The sequence below is a fragment of the Glandiceps talaboti genome, chromosome 2, assembly GCF_964340395.1.
Source record: "Glandiceps talaboti chromosome 2, keGlaTala1.1, whole genome shotgun sequence".
NCBI classification, from domain to species: Eukaryota; Metazoa; Hemichordata; class Enteropneusta; family Spengelidae; genus Glandiceps; species Glandiceps talaboti.
In genome coordinates this window covers 16,451,515-16,477,683 of record NC_135550.1, presented here as the reverse complement: position 1 = coordinate 16,477,683, position 26,169 = coordinate 16,451,515, and the positions used below count along the sequence as shown (strand labels likewise).

Genomic DNA, 26,169 nt, shown 5'->3' with positions numbered 1-26,169 from the left:
GTACAACCAGCACCCAAATACAACCACCACCCTACCCACTAGAACAACCATCCTGTCCACTGCAACCACAGAAGTCAATGTTCCATTACTTATGAAATGTGCTAAAGTAACAACATGAATATATTGCAACTGAACAACTTAGAAAGTGGTTCGAAGATGAAAGGTGGTGTTTTTATAGTTGCGTTGATATTTTGGCCGTGTGCTCTGGTATACATTGCCTTTTTTCACATTTAACAACGTTGTAATTTCAAGAATCTTTAAATGTTATGTACATCTCATTTGTTCAATTCAGAGATTATCTAAAATTACGTTTTTTCGGTCAAAATATCAAATCAGATTATGTTAGAGATTAGAGAAAACATACATTTTGTACAAAAGAACACACTACCCCCACATACTTACATGTAGTGGTGGATAAGAATAAATAAAATGTATCAAATGAATCAAGTATGTTACATTTACTATGGAGAAACTAAAATTTATGTTTTGTTGTTTTCTATTTTTGATAATTTTTATATACATGTATAGTGTGTGACATTTTCAGAAAGTAAGAGATTAGAATGAGCATCTGTCGGAGATTTCATGTCTTCTCAATTGTTTGCTACAATAGTGTGGGGTTTGAAAACCTTCGTATCAACAGATTGGGAGAAATTTGATACATAACAGTTTTGTTGGGGACAACCTTTGTGAAAACAGCCTTGGAAATCAGGTCGTATTTTTTACACACGTATCAGCGCGGTATTAAATATATTACCTTGTTTGTCACATTGACACTTGGGTATATCATACGTACATTTCTAGGAACGTGTAAAAAAAAGTGAAGTGATACTTGTATGAGCCCCATCATGTCCTCTTTGCCATTAGGACTAGAATTGGCCTTGGAGAGACATCAGAGATATAATTGTATGTATGTAGTAAGACAGAATAGAGGACAGAAAGAACCTCTCTCAGGCTGCACCCATGGGGAGGGGGATAAAAATGTAAGGACATTTGATTGTCGATTTATCATGTGTCATATTATTATTATTAATATGATGTAAATGAGACCATCTTGGACTCAAAATACAGTACTTTTCAATTTTCAATATTTGTGCGCATAATAATGTGTACATCATTTTCATATATGATTATGAGCATTACGGAGGTCAAGAGGAGTGAAGGCTGCAGATCTATGTTTTGTGTTAGTGTGGTGTGGGATGTTTGACTGAGAACAAATTATACAGTACTGTCTTACCTTGGCACTGGTAACCTTGTTTACCCAGGCCCCTGGAAAAATAATCACACAGGTACAAATTGAGTGGTATGACACAAGTCAATGTACTGTTGACTACATAAGAAGTCCCTACAATGTAGTGCAGTACAACATACATAATACACATCTATTCGATAATTCAGATTGAATTTGTGATTCTTGGAAAGAATCTCAACAAGGGCATGTAATGTTACATGTACCGGTATTGATTACATACATTAGGTGCAATAAGGAAGTCAGTGACACATCACAATATCTGAAGTTGGTGTATCAGCAGAGATATCATTACAAGAGGTTCATTTAATAATCTTGGCATGCAAATATCTATATGTACCGGGTACATGTATTTCAACAACAGACACCATTTCTGGTTCAAGTGAATAGTACATTCTTTAACATTAGTTTCAAGTACATCTATACAGCAAAAAATAATAACTTTGATGGTTAAGAATGTTATGGATTCATCCAAATAGAAAGTTTCTCTGCAATTTTATCTGACAAGCATCCAAAATGTTATAAATTGTAGGACATTTTTTTAAGCCTTTGTTATAAGTGTAAATGTATCTATTTAGTATAAAATATCTCTCGGCGGCAGTACGTGTACTAGTATACTCCTCTCCCTCCCAGCACCATTGAAATGTCATACAAAGTGGAAGAAAGAGGATTCTGTAACATGCAAACAATCATAACATGAATGGGAGGACTAAATTTCTTCTTTGATGATAAGAAAATATAGTTTATATGTTTCGTTGAAGTTTACGAAAAACGTTGTATCTGTATAATTTGGTAATTGCCGAGAACATGTACATGTATTAAACATTGTTAAAACATCAAGCATACACCAATATCAGTTCATGCATGTATGTGGACATGTATGTACAAATTGTATGTATGGGTAGGACTGGAATTCAATGGCTATTATGATGAGTACACATACTACGTACAAGCAAACATGTATTCTCTCTACACCTTATTTGCATGTATTCATCTTTTTTCACAATTTAAATGTACATGTAGCATACGCGGTTAGCACATGTTCATGAAACCAAATCGCAGTATCACAAATCAGCTAGATAAGCAAATTTTGGGAATATTTCTCCATATACATGTAAATATGGGGGGGGGGGGTCTGATGTGTAAATTTCTTAACTTTCCTCACAATACATAACCTCAAAATTCCACAGACTAAGGTATATTCAAATCTGCTTCAGAATATGGTACTTGTACATGGGAGGTAGGGGTTCTGATTAGGAACTAAATCATGCTAGTTATAAGACTTTCTACAAATTTAACAGATCTTGACAAAATCAATGTTAATGTTATTTTCACCAATAGATACTCCAGTGCATACAAATGTGTACATGTACAATGTACATGTGTACCTTTGGTATCGCACTGCATTGAAACTACAATAAGCCAAACACGCACGTTTACGGTATAACAACAGTCTTCAACTGTCAATCAATTTGTGTATGTGGCTATTTGTAGAAATACATGTTTTTTTCGAAAAACTATTTTTAGATTTAAATGTCTGCAGGACATGTCATCCTAGGCGCTAGCAGCTTATTCCTTCTGGAAGCAGACATATATATAATTAATTTACAGACAAAACATATCAGTTAAATCATATTGCGTGACAGTCCCTCTCACGAATACATGCACAGCATGTACACATGTACAACACGATGATGATATGATGGCAATGACACTGTAGCGCAGCTGCTTGTACTAAAATATATAACTTAATTCCATGTAGTGATTATCAGCGAAGCAATTGACTTATTCTGCTTGCAGATACTGGGCCATTATTGTTGAAAATGTTTATCTATATGTTCTAGAAACTCCTATGATCTATAATTAAAAAGACACCCATAAAAAGGAATATCCAGCCGAGTATCTGATGAATCTATTTCAGACAGACAGACAGACAGACAGAAGACATCAGGCAGATGCACGCATGCATGCACACACACACACACACACACACACACACACACACACACACACACACACACACACACACACACACACAGAGTTATTTGCCATTCCTATGATTAAACATTTTTGTTCCTAAACATGAAGCTTTGCTATAAACACAGATTTTTTTGATGTTTTGCTGTAAAAAGTGGAAGTTGAACATTCAGAGGCTTTAAACCAATAGTTCCAAATCAATGTAGAGAATTTGTGAATTATACGATGACTTCAGGAAACATTACAACCAAAGCAATCCTTCTGTACACATGTTATAATACTAATTACTATTACAATCACGGGTGTAATTAGCATAATTATTGAATCTACACAAAAGGTTGTGTTTTGGAATATGATGGCTGGACTTACCATATGAAATCACTGCAATGAGAACAATAAGTAGGTTGCCGTAGAAACGTGGCCATAAACTTGTGCCCGTTAACTTGATGTACACGTCTCCTAACTGCCCCACGACGTCCTTTCATTGGCCGGTCTCTGGGCTTAAATTCTCTTTTGGCAGCCTCTGTACAAAAATAAAATATAAATTAATATGAGTAAATTTATCGAAAGCAATATACACATACAGTGGATTTTCAGTGTGTGTGTGTGTGTCACTGTGTGTGTCACTGAGTGCGTGTGTCTTTGTATACTGTACATGTATATTTTTTACATTTTCCATGTTAATGCATACTCAAGTTACATTGTTGTAATTCAAATATTAAACCTTTCCAGGTTATCAGACATATTGAAAATCCGTTTGGGTTAAAATGAAAATTGTGCTAAGACTAAGAGACAAAATTGACTGTTATCATTATGAACAATCACATGAACTCTTCACACTGAATGACTCTCAGGGATACTTTGACCACTGAGGGCGCCATCACCATTGTTCCGGCTACACAAAACCAGCATCTGGACAAAATAGTGACTAGTGAAATAATACAACATATATGTATATTTTTCATAGTGATAAAAAAACAGTTTGAAGTACTCTGTAGGTGTGTACTGAATAAAGTTTGTTTGAATGTAATCTCTGATTATCCTTTCATTTCTAAAAATCCAAATTATATTATTTTGTATTACAGGACTGATATTCGCATCTACCTGCTTTATAACGTTATTGTTTTGTTTATTTACACAGTGATGAAATGATAATTCTCCTTTCTAGTATGTATACGCAAAATATATATGTATCTTTATGTTAAAAGCGCACAAGCTGACCTTACACATGTTTGGGCGTACATTGTAGTTGATGCATATTTACGAGGTACTTGCAGTATTGCACTTTAAACAGGACCACACTTAGCCACCACTTGCAATTAAAGTGGCCATATGGATGAGAGTTTGGTATTTATTTTGGATTTTTATTTGATAAAACAGCTTCACTATGTTTTTCTACTTGAAAAAATAATGTGAAATAACATATACCAAGTCCATGTTCACATCTCAATAAACAGCAAAACACTAAACAATGTGTAAGATGTTTGTTATTGTACGTACAATAACAAACTTTTTTTTTTTTTTTTTTACACTTTTTCCATCTTTTTGCAATGTACTGAGTTATGAACATGGACTTGGTATATGTTCTTTCGCTTTATTTTTTCAAGTAGAAAAACATACATGTAGTGAAGCTATTGTATCAAATAAAAATCCAAAATAAATACCAAATTCTCATCCATATAGCCACTTTAAGACCTGAAATTTGGTATCAAGATGTATCATTTTGAAACAATCCAATGGTATAATATATCGTACACATGTACGTAAGAAGACAACTGTAATGTCGTACATTTGTAGGAAGCACGGATCGACATTAAAACCATATTACAGTAATTGAGGTTATTAATTATGTAAGTATTTTCATTTGAGTAAATATGCAAATAAGAATACTGTAACTTTTTTCAATCTATTTAATATGGATGTCATGACCACTGTAAGTGTCAATGAGGAGTCAGACACTTAGGTTTTTGTCTATACTATTACAGTAGTGAGTACACACTATTGCTGAATACAACATATAGACGTACATATCTACATGTATATAACTACCCAACTGTCCCAATTCAATTTTAATCAACTTAATAGTCACCAAATTTGGCAACGAAGCCATCAAGCAAATTAATACGGACATGTCAACAAAAGCCACAATAAAGTTGTTGATAAAGACGCAAAGGGAGAGAGGTGATCAGTCAGGATGACAGACCTGATTACAAATATTTAGTAGGAATTTTCTTTCAGATCTCATTTCTAGTGAAATCTGTGTCTTTTCCTGGCCTGTGCTACAACCAACACCTACATGTGAGTACTTACTATATGTACTACTGTACATGGCTGTCAGCCCTTGTTATGGGCCATAGATATACATGAACTGCATATGTCTTGATTTGTAATACACAGGTCATAGTATACATTCAGTACAATAGATGGCCATATCACTTTTAATTTATGATACATGGATCACACATTTGTGAACAGACATGTCTATCTCATACATATTCCTGAATAGAATAGATGGCCACATCACTTTTATTTCTGCTGAATGGCTACGTTCCCATGTAGACAACTATAATTACTGTCTAAGATACAGGGATCACACATTCATGAATACAATATTATACATAATGTAGACGGCCATTATTTTAATTCACAATAGATACATGTAGATCACATATTCATGAACAGACTAGATGACCATATCAAATTCTATTTCTTATAAATGGATCACACATTCATGGTGGCCATATTACTTTTAACTTATGGTACATGGATCACACACTTAAAGAACAGAATGGATGGCCACATCGCTTTTTATTTATGTTGCATGGATAACATATTTATGGAAAAAATAGACGACCGCCACAATATCACTTTTTGTTCCTGATGTACGGCTCATACCTTCCTGAATACTGAGTTGCCAATTTCAAATATTCATTACTGTAGCGTGTACCAAAAAAAAATGTAGACCAACGGAAAGGAGGATGAACAAATGGCAATTTGTGAGTTTAGTGAGTAAGTGAGTAATAAATGAGTGTGTGCAATGACTTGATAAAGAAATGAGGTTGATAGACAAATGGATGAATAATGAATAAACAGGAATTGATCAATTATTTAGATTTACTATTTAGTTTGACAAATAATGAATTTATTATTTAGTTGATACAAGTATGTGGGTAGATGCTCAACTGCCACGAGATAAATAATTTATCAAAATACTAATTGTCGAGATCAGCTATCAAATGTAAATTTAGCAACAGAAAGATGAACAAACAGGTGGATGGGTTGGTTGGTTGGTTGGATGGATGGATGGATGGATGGTTGGTTGGATGGATGGGTGAATGAATGAATGAATGGATGGATGGATAGATGGATGAATGGACAGATGGATAGATGGATGGGTTGATGGATGGATAGATGGTTGGATGGATGGGGTTGATGGATGGATAGATGGATAGATGGATGGATGGTTGGTTAGATGAATGGGTGGATGGATGGACGGAGAGATGGATGGATGGATAGATGGATGGTTAGCTGGATGAATGGATGGATGGTTGGATGGATGGATAGCTAGATGGATGGATGGATAGATGGCTGGATGGAAAGGTGGATGGATGGACAGATGGATGGCTAGTTGGATTCATGGATGGACGGATGGACAGATGGAAGGATATACATGTATGGTTGGATTGCTGAATATCAGGTGGAACTGTTCATACCAGTATTAAATAGGTAAGCAGGACAATGGCTGTGTGTGCAGTGTTTTTGCCAAGGCTGGGAAACCCGGAAACAGAAATGGGCAAAGGGGTAAACCTGGCAGCGTTTCCCATGACATGGAAACCCCAGTTGATTTTACCTACTTACACATGTACTGCCCTTAGCAAAAACAGTGGTGTGGGTTGGTGAGTGAATGGATTGGTGAGTGAATGGATTGATGGATGAAGATATGTTTGGGTTTGGTGCAGCACGTGGGTGGATGAACAAACAGTTAACTGTAGACAAGAATACAAAGCTATACCCTATAGGTGTGTTGGTGGATATACAGCAAAGGTTAATGGGTCACTTGATCATTGAACGGATACGGTGAATGGAGGAGGTCTATTATAACGAATGAAATAATACACAAGATAGATGACGGTTACAAAGTTACATGTTATTAACACTAAACTGATGATGTGTTTTTTTTCCAAAGTTATAACCCCCTCTCCATCCCCTTTCCCTCCCACTCACAAAGTTATGACTATTCAATGATGGTAATTACGTATCATCCTACTCTTGACATTGAACTACACTATGATGATATTCACAGATATTCACAACTAAGAAGACTTTTGGACTGTCTCGTATTTGTCCATACACTGATAAAAATGGTATTCTTTGATTACAGCAATTTGTAATTACTCGCTGTATGAAAATAATTAGATATTATTCCCTCATGTTTTTCTTCGTTCAGCCATGGAAAATATGAATGATCCAAGGTGGCTTTGTCACGACCAGTTGCTAAATGGGTAGTAACAAAACACTTTAGGTCACGAGTATTTTCCAGCTGACTGAAGAAAAATATTGGGGAATAACATGTGTACATGTAATTATACCAGTGCCATTAATAGCAAAGACAAATTTGCTGTCCAAAGGCAACTGCATTAAAACACCATGTGACGGTGTATATCTAGAACTTCTAAAAATCTAACTGATGAAACTACATGTAATTCTGGTCACAGATTATTCACAGGATTTGTTTGATTTTGGGTCTAATTTTTTTTTTCCAAAGTGTTATTGAATTCTAAGGCATGTTTCTTTTTTTTTCTTTCTCCCTCAGTGATGTGTTGAACACTGAGATTAAAGGTGTCAGACGTACATGTAAGGCTAATTTCTAAAGAAATTCAAATGTAATATTTACTTAACAATAACACCATATAAAATAAAAAACATACACTTTCTGACCGACATACCATTATTTTGTCCATTCTTTCAAACCTAAACTCCACTACATAGAAACATTCACTCAAATCATCTGAAACTATAAAATTGCTATTATTTATTCGAGAATGGTCACAGGTGTCTGACAACTTAAGGTTTTGTCACTTCATTGTATACATCATATTGCATGTACATGTAGATTTGAAAGCAAGGTTTAAATGCAACTTGACTCAAGTACATGTACTGTCTTCAACAAAAAACGAAACTGAAAGAACATAAAAACAACTGTCTTCAAGAGTTCACAAAAGTTCAAAGTTTGATTTTGGATCCATTACACACACCTCAAGACATACATATACCTCCAACAGATCTTCCACATACATTCAATTTTCCACTATTTTCAATTTCTCCATTTTTTTTTATTCCCCTGGATTGAGTGTTTCAGTGTTGCAGCCAGTGGGTAAATATTTTTAAAAACTGTACAGTTGTGCTACAACGCTATTGGCGCTATTCTTATAATGTCCCCCCAAAATTTATGAATTAAAGTCTCGGGACACTATGTCCCACTCTTTCAAAAGGCTGGCTGCAACACTGCTGTTTTGTAACACATTTATACAATGATTATTTTGCCTTTCATGTAGGGATATAAAGCATTATTATTATATAGGACATTTATTGAGACATAAACTGTAAACATGTATCACATGTATGTCTTACTACTACCGTACAAACAAGATTAATTTCAGTAACATGAATATCAATTAAGAACTAATGACCGAGTATGCCCATCTTCTGAAACCATGGCAACAGCAGGAAAGTCATCCCTCTATAACAGATACAAGAAACTGATGACAAAAATTCAGTGCCAGTTGGTATTGGTGCTAAACACGGTACTGTACATGTATTGTGATGTAACTCTGTACAGGGTTATCTTCTCTGTGTTGCTTCTGGTAAAATTTCAAAAGTAAGGTGAAACTATTTCAACTACGTTTTCTGGTCTGCTACCAATGTACTTCCTTTGCACTCGTTTTGATGCAAGAAGTTACATGTACAAATGTACATAGTCATAACATGTACATTTGTACTACCCAGGAATTTAATTTGCATGGCCAAAACATACTGGAAAGAGAAATTTTTTGCCATTAAAATCTGTGTGCAAGCTTTTCCTAGGGAAATAATCAAAATATTAAAATGGGGCAAAATGAATTAAAATGCTGAATTATTTATTTTTTTGTGATATTAGATAGTTTCATTCTCCATCTGTCATCAATATGTCATTCTATATATATGTTTACAACTTGCTCTTTCATCTACTACTGTCCCTGTGTTGAATCGATTCAAAATCAAATCAAAGTCAGTTTAGGAACCCCTACATGTACTAAAATCAGTTTGAATCAATTTAGTTGACTCAGTTCGAAACCACCTCAGGTGTGTGTTTTCGAACCAGTTCAAACTGGTTCAAAACAGATGCAAAAGCAAAAATGAATGGTTCAATTTCTTGTGGGGCCAGAAACTGGTTTCAAGTGATTTAAGTGTTTCGGTTTGAATTGGTTTTAAATCGATTCATGTAGGGCATTGCCTTATACATGTATTTCTAACCTTGAGGAACGGTGGTTTTTACACTGACATAAAATAACTATCACACAGTAGATTTTGTTTCTCTTTTCACATTTGCTGTAACACGACTACATGGAAATGTACATTATATACCTGTCTCCATATCTAGTACAAACACATATTGACGTTTTAAGAAATAAGTTACACGTAAAAATGACATGACACAGATTTACTGACAACATAGTCAGCCATGTTATCAATGGTATGGGTCAGGTGGTTAGTTGGTTATTCAAATTTTCTTTTAAAAGTAAAAAAAAAAAAGGGTAAGTTTATGAGTACATGCTCATGAAACTTTCATTTCATAATCAGACTTTAAGAGTCTCGAAGGCTTACAAATGACAAGTAAAGTTAGATAGAAAGTTTGAACCATTTCTTTGATGGAACTTATAGAAAGTTCCCAAATTTCAGCATTTAGCAATAATTTTCATTCAGATATACACTTGTGGGGATCACTATAATCATAAAATCAGTGATGTAATTTTTTTCTAATCCTGTCGTAGAGGATCAGATTGAAGAAATATATGACTGGTCTGGTCATGAGAAACATATAATTATTTAAGTATGGCTGCCGTCATTGTCATTCTCAGGCATAAGATAAAAGTTATAAAAACAAACTATAAATATTCTGCCTGGAGTATATTCATATACAAAAGAATATATTGCTAAAGTATGTACATACACACATGTATCAAATGTGAGTCACACACAATATTACAAATATGATATTTTTATTTTTGCATGCTTGGTGACATATATATAGACATAACATTTTTATGATATGGCCACCCAATCAGAAATTTACACATCTTCCTGTATGAAAAGAACGTGAAATATCAGTATATGGCTTTGGTCATATAAAAGTATGTCTATATCATCAAATAACAATGTTTTAGCGCTGCTTCACAGGAGGTACATTGTACATGTATCTTTTAAAATTAATTCATTGTAAAATCTAGTCATTATACAGTGATGATATATAACTGTCATTCTTTGGGACATGCTGACACACCATGAAAATATCATTTGAAACTTACACAAATCTGTGTACATGTAGTTTGTTATGTCTCATCTTATTTGAAATCACATGAAACAAACAATAAAACAAGAACCTTTTTACATGTTTTAGCAGACATTCTTATGTTATTAACACACATTTACATAATTATTCACATACATTAGCATATTTATTTGCATAAATTAGCATATAAATTTGCATAAATTTGCATACTACTGCTGTACTCGTAATAGTATTACATCAACTGACTTTACCTTTCAGAGGGTAATATAAACCTGTATCATGTACATATACATGTACAAAAAAATGTAATGACTACACAGTAGCAATCATACAGTAAATAGCTACTATTATAATAAGACTATAAATTCAATTAAGAAATGACAGCTAATTAATTAGTATCTTTAATTAGTTAATTAACTGGTTTTTGTTTATATGAATTTTAACTGAAGTTAATTTGTACCATCATATCAACTGTGACATCAAATTCTAAACCAACTGTCATACCGATATGGAAATATGTAAAATTAGAGCTGATCTTAGACCTGAAATGAAATTTTCTAATAAAATTGTGCTGTAACAATTGGATAGGCTCAATATACATTGTATATAAAAAAGGTACATATACAGTGTACAATATGATCACAGCATGTGAAATTGAAAATATGATAAGATAAGGATGTAAGGGGGGCTTGGGGTGGGGGCAATTACACACTGAAAGCCAACACACTGTCAAGTTCAGCAGCTGAATTATGGTAGTATTTGACAACACCTTTTAAAGTTTAGCTGCTAATAATTTATTACAATGGGATCTATGTCACACTAACCTCTTGCAAGAACTTTGCATAAATTAATATCAACTACCCTAACCTAAAAACATACATCTAGAAGTCAATCACATACATTGTGTATCTGCCATTGTGCTGATAAATTTGTCAGTGGCCTTTTTGAATCACATTTTAACACCCTATACAGAGACAATTTTACATTAGTACAATTCAATGTGGAACAAACAGAAAAAACCTCATTCTGTTATTTTATCTTCTTCTACAGTACTGCTCAAAATACTTTGTCACTTTTCTAGCCCAGTGTCAGCCTGAAGTTAACACAGGGATCGGGAAAGCTTAATGCTAATGTACATGAAGTATGGTGGCTGGCAAAGGCATTAACCCTTCCTAAGTTCCAGTTGCTAACATATTACATATTACATTGTATGCGCTGGCAAGGGGTTAGTGTAAGTTTTAGTGTTGGCACTGAGCTATACATGTATGTAGCTTGGTGTTAACACAGGGCTGCATGGTACAGGCATTGACTCTTCCAGTTGCTAACACATACTGGTGAGGTGGAGGTGTTACTGTAAGTATTAAAGCTAGTCTAGTGTAACTTAACAAAGAGCTTGGATGGAGTGTCTACCTGGTACAGTTTTTGAGTTATGCTGTAAATATTGTACAGATACAAAATGTAGGACTGCCATTCTGTCAAATTTACATATCTCATCGCACAAAACAAAAGTGACCACAGGAGTGAACAATTCCACTGGTCCTGGGTCCGGGACTAGCGATTTTTTTGGGTGGACCACACAAATTTTACCTTCTTTGGTCCGTTGGACCAGTACCTTACTGTTAATAACTATGTTAAAAAGTTGTCTGAATATACAGATTCATATGTAAGATTTAATGTTTCACATTAGTGGGACCTTGGACCACTAATTCTTTCAGCAGGACCACTGGATTTTTTAAGGCACTGGTCCGAGGACCACCAGTTCACAAAATGATTCGTTCACCCCTGGACCATATGACATGTCACTTTTGTGCCAAGTTTGAAAGAAAGTGGACATTGCACATCTGAGAAATGGCAGATGCACAGACAGACAGATGGGCGGGTGGGCGGATGGCCTGAAGAAAGTCACCGTTTGATCACTTAATATTTGCTTTAAATAGATTATCCAACATGACAGCTGTCGAAATATACGAAATATAAAATTATTACATTAAAAGCTGGACGAAGTATAAACGTATACATGTACCAGTCATAGAGATAAAAAAAAAGACATACATATTGAACACTATGGGTTGTGTTCTACAAACAGTCATACAAATTGGATCATCATCATGTAGTAACCACTTTATGATTTGGATATTCAAGTTTTACATGTATATTCACACATTATAATGCCACAATTCTGAACAATTACTAGTTAATTTCTAGTTGTCACTGTACTTTCTAATGAAAAACAACATATTTTTTGTTGTTGTGCAGAATGACAGAAACTGCATTTTCTTGTAAATCTTCACATACAAGTATATGAAATCATAGGGGGCACAGAAAATTTCGGTGACAGGTGGCTTTCTAGAAAAACATGTGCGTCAGCATTGCTTCAAATTGGCTTAAGAGGACGCTTTGCTAGGTCTAAGTTTGGAGAATACTAAAGCTAAATATGTGAACACCTTCCCCATAATAGTAAACAGCTTAATAAGCAAATGAGAATTAAAATGAATACAATAAATTTGAAATGCGTTCACCAAGAATGGTCACAATGTTGCCCCCCCCAAAAACACGATCTTGCCCTCATCGCTATCATCGCATGTCATCTACATGTATGAGGAGGAGTAAAGGATTCTGTGACAGACACCCTAGGTGGGTTTCAGCAAAGTAAAGGTACCCGACATAAGTTACCATGGTAACAGTGATGTGAGTTTCTGCAACCATGGCAACAACTCTATAGCCATGCATTGTGAATTGTAATGAGAAGATAGGCAATGAATATGGGTTGTTTCTTTTCTTTTTCTCATTAAAATAGATGTCTCACTCTAGGCATGCCATGATTGTAGTAGTACACATAATCACAGCAAACTTCGGTGGTTTTTTTTGGGCTTGGTCTCTAACTAAAAGCTCTGATCTAATGTCTGGTGAGGTTTTTTATTGGATGATAAAGTGCATATTAATAATATTAAACAGTGATCATGTCATTTGTAAATAATCAATTGGATCATTCCTTCCGGGTTTATTATCAGTGGAAATCAACAAACATTGGATTTCAAAAATGCTGCTAAGTGATTTTCATTGACAGAATTCCAATTTGTATATCGATAACAGTGCCAGTGACATCGGCGTGCTAACAAATCACATAGTATGAATTCATCATTGTTCACATACATGTACATGTACACATACATGTACATGTACATAGTAATCAGGAAGTCAAATTTTGGTCACAAGCTTCACCTAGGCTTAATAGCTGGGCTGCATCAGTATCAAAAAAACACTGAATTGGGCCTACTGCGCCAGCCAAGCTAAACTTGGGCAAAATATCCTGCCGGAAACACTTCCTGGTTTAATACTTTAAATGCTCAAAAAGAAAAAAGACCCACTTTGGATCAGGATTATAATCTATATGTGAATTATGGTTGTTTGCAGAACTATAGAAAACAGTTGGCCCAGAACAAAAGAATAATCCAAAGTAAATCCTTATTTGCTAATACTAATGCAATGACCCGGGACTGAAACATAGCCCTTTAACATACAGTACATGTAAGTACATGTATACATCATATACAATGTACAGTGTACCAATATATTAATATTATATATTTGACATTATGTTCTGAGAAACAAAGAATTATTATTATAGTATACACTGTATTTAATACATGTAAGTCCATGTGTTGGTTTGTGGACTTGGTTATGGATTGGTTAAACATTAGAAAACTACATGTATGAAGGAAAGTGTGCTACTGGTACATGATGTAGCATAAAACTGACGTTCCCAAACAACTGCCATCAGTGACAGAAAGTGTTTATGCTGATCTTGATTTTATAAATCATACTACATACTTCATAGAATATGAAAGAGTTCACAAGAATTAATATTCATAGACCGACTGTGGGTTCATATAGCATCAAATGATAATCTTACCCTCTGACTCATAAAAGTTCTGGAAAGTGAATCCCAAATTTGTCATCATTGTCGTTTGGGATACACTACAATTTACAATGGTCTGTCACTGTGTGTGACACTGTAGCACACCCTGACGATACTGACAAGGTGTAAGCAAATATGTGGAGATTCACTTCCTTCCAAGAAATCTTTTTTGACTCTTGGGAGTACAAATTTTCATTCAATACTATGAAATTGTTTGTAGAAACACTTATTCTTACATATACAAAAAATGTACAAGCAAAATATTAGCAAATCTACATGTCACTCGTTTTCTCTAGAATCATAAATGGTCATACATTTTGAAAGGCCTGCATATTGACATTAATTACCCTATAAATGTAAATTTCAGAATACTAATTTACACAAACACACACAATGATTTATATACATGTAACATACGAGTTGTATGATGGTCTTGTAATATTGAACCATAAAAAAAAACTTCACCTGTTTTCTAGTTTTTAAAATCAGTAGATTATTTCCAAATATTGAACTAATACAGAACAACTATTTTCTGGCTTACATTGCAACACTATCTTGTCTTCCGTGACAGCGTGTGAAGATCATGGTACATGCAGCTCACATAAAAAAATGTAGCAATATTCGTAAGATTTTGTGGTGCCAGATGATAGATTGATGTGAAATGTACATTTGTAGCAGTGTTAGTAAAGATTTTCGTCAAATCAGACAATAAAAGTTACCTGTAGCAGCCAGTGTTAATAATATCTTTGTAAGCCTAGACAGAGTTCTGCTTCAACTTTGTTGGCTTCTGACAAGTCCTACTGTCCCATATAATTGTACATGTATTTCAATTTCACTACTGAGGGCATAAAGGTTCATTGGACTTGTCGTGTACTGCAAATGAACTCGCATCGATTCCCAAATCAATTCAGCAAATACACTTGAAAGATAAATAATACATTTTTTCTTTCATGGGTGGATAGCTCTGTGTGTGTGTGTGTGTGTGTGTGTGTGTGTGTGTGTGTGTGTGTGTGTGTGTGTGTGTGTGTGTGTGTGTGTGTGAGTGTGTGTGTGTGTGTGCGTGCGTGTGTGCATGTGTGTGTGTGTGTGTGTTTGTTTGCCCATTTTATTGCTGATCTTGTGTAGTGCACTGAAAAGACATTCTGGAAATAAATCATGATTTAGTTTGAATGATAAGCACATACATCATTACTTCTTACTCCTTACGATGCAAAATGTATGAACAGTATGAATCACTGTAGTATTGTTTTTTTGTTGTTGAAATCCCGTTAATTATACTGTAGAACTAACCGTATCAGAATTCCAAATGGCGCAAACAATGTAAGATATATATTTTGTAAATGAAAATGTAATTAGATAAGATCAAGTCCTTTCTGTCTGTTATGTTCAATTTGCCAATAACACCTTCTGCCGATAAAACATGTAATATGTACTTCAAATGCTAAAAGTTAAAGGCCTGTTTGGACAAAGGTTAAAAAATACAAGTGAAAAATTGGTGTCTGGCAGAACTATAGAAAAAAGATGGTTCTGCTCAACAAATGAATTATCCTTTCTAATCATTATGGCTCCACTGATAAACTACAATGTACATTTACATGTAGTTCAAGAGAACCCAGAATCCATTGCTAAACCACACTGTACAACAAACATCTATGTTTCCATGTGTGCTAGCTACCTGCACATATGTTCATTTTTCTAAATGCACCTTTATTGATACCTGCATGGGTTTATTTCCATGTGTCGTACCTGCATATGGCAATATGTGTATTTTTCTACATGCACATTTCCATGTGTGATACCTGCTGCATGATTATTTTTCTACATACTGCTTAACACACAATACTAATATAATATGGATGTTCTTCATGTTCTAGTATAAGTTCATTGGTAACAATAATTGATGTGATACATACTCCCTAATTACTATAATATTAATGTCACAGTTGTATTTGGTGTTGCTGTGTCTGTCTCATTTATAGTGTGTCATTGTCCCTTTTGTATTTCGTTTTGTGAGTTGCAATAACGTGTTCCTTTGATGTTGTGTCCACAAATATTCATTTCTATTTCTAATCACCTGGCTCCATCTGTTAACATCTCCTCATCCAATCACTTCCTACTTTCTTACATCTTGTATCACATGACTTCCAATATACCGTAAGTATGCACGACAGGTTCATGTAACTGATGCAGTTGCGACCAGTATGTCTACACTAGTGTATCTTTCTATGTATGCTTTTAGGTTTAATAACAGTTCAAACTTTATCTTTCAGTTATTGTGTCATTTGTATTTGTATCTTTACTTTTACTATATCTATGTAGTAGTAATATTTATTGTGTAGACAAGTGCTGATGTGGCCAGTACGGCTACAACTGGTGTATCTCTTTGTGTATGCTTTCAGACATGCTTGCAGAATAATGACACGTTTGTGCCGTATTACGAGTCCGGAGAGTTATTATTGGTAACCAACCGTGACATTAATAATACCCGAGTAGGAAGTAAAGAAAGAGGACTATTTGATAGTATGGAACAAAAAGCACAAATTTACCACAAAGGACATATATATCCACGTAGTCATTCATTTTTTTTTATATCTTTGTAGAGAAAAAGTATTGATCATATATACTCATTTCTTAATGTCCTTGAATAAAACATGGAACTTATTTGTGAGTACAATTTGAGATATTCCAAGTTTACAAATTACACAAATTGTTCCCTGTTGACATTTCACAATATAAACTCCAATAAACTGAACCATTGGATACACATGTACATGAATACAGCTTGGTTATCTGGACTGTTAGGTTATCTGAATATTTTAGTTATCTAAACTGTTTGGTTATCTGAATTGTTTGCTTATCTGAAATGTTTGGTTATGTGAACTGTTTGATTATATGAACTGTTAGGTTATCTGAGTTACCTGAACTGTTTGGTTATCTGGACTGTTGAGTTGTCTGAACTGTTAGGTTATCTGAACTGTTTGGTTATTTAAATTGTTTCGTTATCTGATCAGTTTTCTCATCTAAAGAATTTGGTTATTTGCTTACCGTGTATCTATACTGCTTGATTCTGAACTGTTTGATTATCTGAACAGTTTGGTTGTCTAAGCAGCTTGTTTACCATTTGAAGGCAGTTTGATTATCTGAACAGTTTGCTCACCATATGAAGCTGTTTGATTATCTGAACAGTTTGCTCACCATGTGAAGGCTGTCTGATTATCTGAACTGTTTGGTTGCTGAACAGCTTGCTCACCATGTGAAGGCAGTTCAATTATCTGAACTGTTTGGTTCTCTGAACAGCTTGTTTACCATGTGAAGGCAGTTTTGATTATCTGAACAGTTTGCTCACCATGTGAAGCTGTTTGATTATCTGAACAGCTTACCACGTGAAGGCAGTTATTATTATCTGAACACTTTGCTCACCATGTGAACCTGTATGATTATCTGAACAGCTTGTTTACCATGTGAAAGCAGTTTGATTATCTGAAGTCTACTCACAATGTGAAGGCTGTTCGATTATCTGAAATGTTTGGTTGTGTGAACAGTTTGTTTACATGTACCTTGTGAAAGCAGTTTGATTACCTGAACAGCTTGCTTACCTTGTGAAGGTAGATTTATTATCTGAACTATTTAGTTGTGTGAACAACTGACTTACTTTTTGGCAAAATATTCCACTTGCAAAGAGTTCACATGTTCGACTTTCTTCGCATTCATCAAAGAAAATGTGGAACACTACAACTATACTCATTCTCCATTCAAGCACTCTTGAACGTCAAGCACTTTTGTGAATGAAAACTTCAAAACTCTCTTTTATACTAATGATGTATTGCTTTGATTAAATAGTTCCTTGTAACATTCAGACGGGAACCTGCATGTTAATCACAGGTAAAGAATATGAAATGGAATACCTGCCAGTGCTTTTGCTTTAGGATGTGGAACCCCGGTAACAGAAAGGGGGAATGTGGTAAAACTGGCATAGGTTTCCAATAAATTACACCATAATTTTGGTTAGAACCCTGCTAAAATCACAGGCAGTGTAGCAGCCAGCCTTTTGAAAGAGTGGGACATAGTGTCCCAGGACTTTCATTTTTTCTGGGTCACCATACATTTTTTGGGGGGACATTATATAAAAAAATGCCAATGGCGTTGTACCACAACTGTACAGTTTTTAAAAATATTTACCCACATGCTGATCCATGCTAGATATTTGCTGAATGATTATGCAATTGCTTATCCAACCCTGTTGTTATCTATGCAATATACGCGATCATTTGGCTGTTGCTATGGGCATGGTCAAAACATATTTGCATACAATTTCAGTGTGGATCATCTATGACCTGTCACTTCCAAAATTGTTGGTCAGGTCCAAAAAATGTGTGCCAAATGACCCCAAAAAACCCCTCTGGCTGAAACACTGGACAGGGGAACACAGACAGATTTTACCTGCTTACCGCTAACACTGCCTACATTGTACATGTACATGCATCATTTCTGACGACGATGATGGTCAATTAGCAAACCATATTATCCACATTTCCTACTTCAATATTCTACATTGTATTGTTGCACTCTCACACTTTGTTTGCTAATTTGTCTCCATTCTTGTTAAATTGTATATGCAAAACAAATACGGAAATGATTTTTTTTCAACATCGTTATGCTTCACTTGTTTCAAGTGTGTATCAGAGTATGCTACAAAAAAATCAATTTATCACATAACAGCTCATTTGGGCCAAACTCATCTAAGACTATTTTATATTTTATTATTTAATTTGATCTTGTTTAACAAGGGTAGCCTGGTAAACTCTAAAAAGGAGTTTATCTCCCCCTCAGGGCCCTCAAAAATACAACGACATACAAACATGTTTAAAAGGACATAAAACAACATTTAAAACAACAAAGATACAAGTTAAAATTCTTCCCAATAATGTTTTACATAACTGCTTTTAAAAGAGGATAGCACCTTGTATTGACCATGAGTTTTTTAAAACATTAAGTTTGGCTCTGGTGACATCTAACTTATTTTGAGAGCTAGCTCTTGCCGTACGGCTATGACGCTGATTGACAAATTTAAACATTTCCGTCATATACGATGGTACCATACATTTCAAGGATTTAAACACTAAACACATATTTTTGTATGTAATTCTATCAGGCAAAGGCATAATATGCAAAGATTTAAAAAGTTCCTTTGTAGGATAATTGCAATTGAAGTCCATCATAACACGCACAGCGCGTTGATTTACCTTATCTTTGCAATGCAGTCTTTTTACTGCCAGTGCTATGGGTGTGGACTTAGCTAACAGGCATACTACATATATGTTCATGATGGGTGAACGGTTAGAGTGGCCGGCTTCGAATCTGCAGGCTGCAGGTTCGAACCCCATCGATACAATTTGTTTCTCAGTGGCTAAAGTCCTTGGGCAAGATTTGAACCACGATTGTGCCTCAGTCAACCCAGCTGAATAATTGGGGACCTGATAGGATAGAGGTTGCAATGTAAATGTTTTATTCCTATGCGCTTTTAAAGTTTTAGAGCCTGCAAAGGATTGTATGCTCCCTAGGGAGTTGAGGAAGTTTCAAGGGTCATTGTGCCGATATAGAGCCGAGCCAGGGGTACTAATTAGTAATTGCGAAGCGGTTTGAGCACAGAGTGGGAAAGTGCTATATAAAAACGAACATTATTATTATTATTTTAGATTTAATTTGATCCAATCCAATTAATTTATTACCATGTGTCTTTTACTAAGTTGTCATTTTAGCCTTTTTACAATTATTGTAACCAGTTTGTTGTTTTTATCTCTTTGATTATTTTACCATGCTTTTAAATCTATTGTATGTACAGTGCTTTTGAATATTAATAAATAGAAAAGGCACTTTAGAAAATAAATAAACTTTAAACTAACTTTATCACCTTCCCTTGAACAATGTGCATTCAAACTGAGAGGAAACCCAAAGTAACAATGTCTTCCAGTTTGAGACCGAAATTAGATTATCAGTTTGACACTTGCGGGGACAGATGGCTCACAACACATACACACAAACACACACACGTATGGGGATGGATGGGCACACACACACACACACACACACACACACACACACACACACACACACACACACACACACACACACATACACACACACACACACATACACACACACACACACACACACATACACACACACACACACACACACACACATGCCTATAGAACACACTGGCCTTGTCCTTTAACATTCCATGAATACACAAAAGGTATCCTTGATCCCAATATTTTAGATTAATCCATTCCCCTAGGTACGTTAATGTAAATGCTCTGTACAATCACCTGAAACAAGTTTTTTTTTTGTGTCTCCATTCACCTTTACCTGTCACTTATCCTTACTCTGTGTTGTGGTAAAACAAATACAATGTACACATACACATACATACATGTACGTGGTACTATATATTCATTGAAACAAAAGCTCCTACTTAGGGATAAAAAACCCTCAAGATATGTGTTGCATGTCTACATTTTTACACACAATAGAATCAATATTCAATATGTGTTGATGGGGTGCTAAAGTGCAACAATTTGAATTTCCACTACATTGTACATGTACATTTGTTTTCGCTGCATTACTGAGTGTATGATAGAAACTAGGTTAAGTATAACATGTAAAAATCACAAATTGGATCACATTGACTTCCAAATTTACTTCAAGTATTGAGGAAATGTTTATGGATATTTTACTAATGAAGTTTGCGGCTCTTACGCACAGTAGTTATGTATTATCATTAGGGTTTCCCTATTTTTTTTTCTGTTTCTCATTACCGACAAACCTAAATTTTCAGGTCCAACATCAAAATAAAAAATTTTTATTTTATTTTTGCCAGCCCTTAATATTTTGTGGAAAAGCACACTCTCTGGCAAGAATAAGCAAGTGTCTGGACTGTTGGCGTCATCTACAGTCATGGCGGTGATGACGACACTTGTTCACGAACAAAGAATTTCTTTCATGTTTGATGTCAGTTATTGGGAGGGTGGGGGGGGGGGGGGGCTCACTGAGAACATGCTAATTGTGTAGAGAAGCTGGGAAAGGGCTTGCTACCAGGAATCCAATATAAAGAAGATAGAAGGAAAAGAAGAGGCAGAGAAACATGAAGAAAATGAGGTTTTATTTTTTTATCGTATTTTCTTAAATTGACCGACCGACCGACCTTTAGTTGCCATAAAAAAGTAATGAGAAACATAAAAAACATAGAGTCACCCTTACAAGAAAATGACCAAATATAATATGTATAAAAACACAGATGTACAATCATGTATATTGTACATACATGTATATTACAAGTGTATCACCAAAGACACTATCATGTACAATGTATTATTTACACCACGCACAAGCCAAATTACTGTCTTTGAACAGAAAACACGGATTGTATTTACATGTACATTGTACCCTTGGCATTCTACAGCATGACAACCCATGTCTATGTCACTGGTTCTGCAGTGCTTGAAATTGGAGTCAAGACATTCCAAATTCTTTCCACAAATTATGTTTGAAGATTGTATAATTTTCCTTGGTTGAATGAAGAAAAACACCGGAGAATATTTGTGTACATGTCTTTCTGGTATTATGATTTTACATTCTCTACTTACTAATATTTTACATGTACATGTACCACCCCACCCCCCCACCCCAACCCTCCCCAGCTCCTGACTCAATATCCAAGCATCATGGTAGTATTTTCCTAACTTGTCCAGCTCCAGCTGTAAAGTGCCTGTCTCTCAAAGTTCTGTGTACTAACTAGTTTCCATTGGCAATAGTGGAATCATGATGCCAGGAGTGGCTAGCATGATGTTTTAAAAGTTTGCATATATTACGAAATGACATACAGGTAGGTAATTGGTCCATTCGGGAGGTCAGATTCTAAGTAATTGTCACATAATTATTTCTAGAGAGGTGAAATGTCATTGCAAGTGACTTGTTAATTCAGAACGACAACCAATAGTGGTGAGCAATTAGCAGATTAATTCTTAGTGATGTATTTCACTTTGTCACAATCACAAAGCAATTATGAATGATGCAATCTGATTTACACATTAATAAAACGATATTAGATTTTGTGTATGTGGGAAATACGCACAGAATTTTTTTTACAATCATCATTTCAGAATTTCAAACTTGTCACATTGCCATGTAGAATTCCCATCGGAAGAAATGCATACACTGAAAAGCTTACATGTACACTGTATACATAATCCAGTTTAATATAGAAATAGGTTTTATTTCTTTATTTTTAGTAATGTATTTCCGCGGTATTTAAAAGAGTTTATGCTGTTGACAGTAATCACTGACATGAAATATGTATGACTATACTTTGTAGTATAAAATTAATACATAAGATTCATATTATTCTATGCTTTCTTCTTCAATCAAAATACAGCCATCCTAAGTTGACCTACTTTCCAGATTCTGAATCAATATTCTGAGCTTTTACATGCCTTTGAAATATACATGCCAATCAGTGTCGTGTTGGTCACGTCACGTATTTCTCCACTTTCCACACATTATTTTGCAAGATTATCTCTTTTACTATGTGAAGGAATTTGTCAATGAAATCTAAAAGGGCATATATCTAATTTTGCCAATGGTAAGCCAATTTTGTATGGCCGTCAATATGCAAATTAGGTTTCATGAATAAACTTTGACCTCGAACTAGCCAATCAGATTCTGTATCATTTTGAAGTGCTTGGATGAACAAATAATCACTGCAAATCTGCATGGGTTTGTATTTGTACTGGTATCAAAGCATTTAAAAAGAGAGAAAATGATAATTTAAACTGTTTGTGTCTGAAAAATGGGCTTGTTACCTATACATCTGAGAATTCTGAATAAATCTGTAACTTCTCTGTGACTGAATGTGCTGCTGTGAAAAAAAGTTTTTGTTACTTACACTTCCAATACACAGAATACCTGGGTCAAGATATATGGCAGCTACTGCAATATTATAAGCATCAGGCAAATTATGTTGATAAGCTGAATTACCTCTCTATCACCAGTTTTTACCTTCCATAAGGAAAGGTAACCGTTATATTTTAGGGTTTGGATTTCTGTGTGTGTGTGTGTGTGTGTGTGTGTGTGTGTGTGTGTGACTGTCTGTCTATTAATGATCTATTTGCATAATCAATGATTTTAGTAATTACATGTAACTATATCTTAAGAATGCACACTTCTAATTCACATAATTTGGTATATACATCAACCATAACAATGTGCACATGTTCTAAAATGCTTCTTGATGTAGCTTTTAGTTGTTATGTTTTATTTACATAATTAATGATGAGGAGGAATGCTTACTTCAAATTTATTTCATATAATTTGGAACATGCATTGATATAGTTTACGGATGTAGTTTTTAATTGTAATCAGTCATTTTGTATAACTAATGATTTGAGAATACAAGTTTTAAAGTCCATATAATTTGGTGCATACATTGATAGCAAACTGCATGTACATGTATCTTGTAAAGCTAGAGTACTCATTTGCATAAATAATGATTTCTGGTAATTAGGCAATGTCATAAGTATGCAAACTTTAGATTTGTTATAGTGTGGCATAACCAAATTTGCTAACTAAAGGGCATATCATGTATGATACCTATTGCTAAGAATTTTGCCGCATTCCAACACATTATTATGTATAGGAATGAAACTGCAGTTTTTCCCCGTATGAAACTTTCAGTTTAATTTCTGCTTAATAACTGATAATCACATGTGGTATATGCACTTTCTTGACATCCGTTTTTAACAATTGTGAAAGAGGTACGGAATACTTACTTGTTTGTCAACATATCTACATGTAGGCTGACCTGGTGATGCAGGGAAACACTAATCGAAATTTTTGGAAACCTTTTTAGGCCATCTTGTTTCACTTGTGTTACTGTCATGTTCACAGGATGCTATTGTAACAGGTTTGATAGCTAAGGCAATCATACAACTGTACATTGTAAATGTTTCAGAAAGTACCGTGCACCACCGATAAGTAAAAAATAATAAAAATTATACATCCAGTTTACGTTACATCAAAATATGACTGTAGTACAATTTTGAATGTTATGATATACTTTCAGGTAACAGAAAATTGTTTAGTTTATACAACTGTACATACAATATATCTTGTATTCCTACTAAAACCATGACCCTAGGCCAATGATGGGTTTTTTAAGTACAATGAAATTGTAGGACTTTCCAGGAATGCATGAGCCCTACTAGTAATACCAAGTACATGTACACCATATTTGCCCTTCTGTTACCAAAATGTTAGTATACCGTACATTGTACATGTACCATATGTAGTCAATTCTGCTGGTTACTTTGTAGTATTGTACACTGACCAGATTTTCCCCTTCTCTGTCACAAGGATGCTAAAACATGCATGTAGCAAAAACACTATTGCAGGTATCCCCTTCTCTGTCACTGTACTGGAGTGCAAAATTTTACCACATTTCCCACTATACATTGTATCTGTCGCCACAGTCCTCAAACACAGCAAAAACATGGCACTGGAGTGTGAAATTGTACCAGATATCCCCTTCCTTCCATTACCAGGGTTCTAAAAACCCCACAAAATTGTAACGTACATACATGTACATAAAACACATTTACTTATCACTGAATCACAGAATACTGATACTTACATTAACTTGTTCTGTCAGCAAATGAGATCTGATAGCACATGTCAACCAACAACCTCAATTTGTATTTTCTTGAACAGCTCCACCTTATAAATCTCCTCATTTGAAAACTTGTACCCTATGGGCATATCATACATGTACCTTCTGTCAATTCAGATCACCACACATTGAAAATGATAACTTTCCATAAAAAATAATCCTATGCAATCATCTTCATTTCGAAATGATGACGACAGTAAGACTGCTGTGACTCAATATTTTCCCTCAAATCCACCATGAATTATTCATAGATTTGTGAAATAAACACTGAATGGAGATAAGGCAGAATGTAGAGATATGGATATGAAGTCATCAATTGACTGTACACTTTCCATTATTAATCTGAAGAGAATGTGGTACCTTTCATCACGTGACTGTTGATTGCATAAATCAAGGGTTGGACAAGCTGATAAGGATACATGTACTAGAATCATTTGAATATGTTCATATTTTTTTCAATCTCATACTGATAGATTTACATTCTGTATGTTTATGTTATATGCCCCAGGGATGGTACCAGTGGCCAGCTCTGGTAAGGGTGTGTGGCCAGTGTGGGAAACCACAGGCCCCATTTTAGACCCACTTTGACAAAATCAATACCGCATTTTTAGACCATTGCAGGTTTCTAAAAGATGAAAGTTTGGACATAAGGTGTAAAAAAAAATGTGTGGTCCGATTACATTCAATTTTAGAATAGGTGGGGGTCGTCGTTAGATTTTTTATCTTATTTTTTAAAATATTTAAAGTGTGAGTGT

The 26,169-nt window shown here is 34.8% G+C and overlaps 1 protein-coding gene across 1 annotated transcript in view; it reads right to left on the bottom strand.

Annotated features, from left to right (window-relative positions):
- The window catches only part of LOC144453424 (calcium-independent protein kinase C-like), a 69,707-nt gene that overhangs the window by 23,190 nt on the left and 20,348 nt on the right, over positions 1-26,169 (bottom strand). The window contains exons 3-4 of the mRNA XM_078144715.1: positions 3,593-3,746; positions 1,235-1,266 (exon numbers count right to left, since the gene is read on the bottom strand). Coding sequence (XP_078000841.1) covers positions 1,235-1,266; positions 3,593-3,746 — 186 coding nt within the window. The remainder of the gene's footprint in view (positions 1-1,234; positions 1,267-3,592; positions 3,747-26,169) is intronic.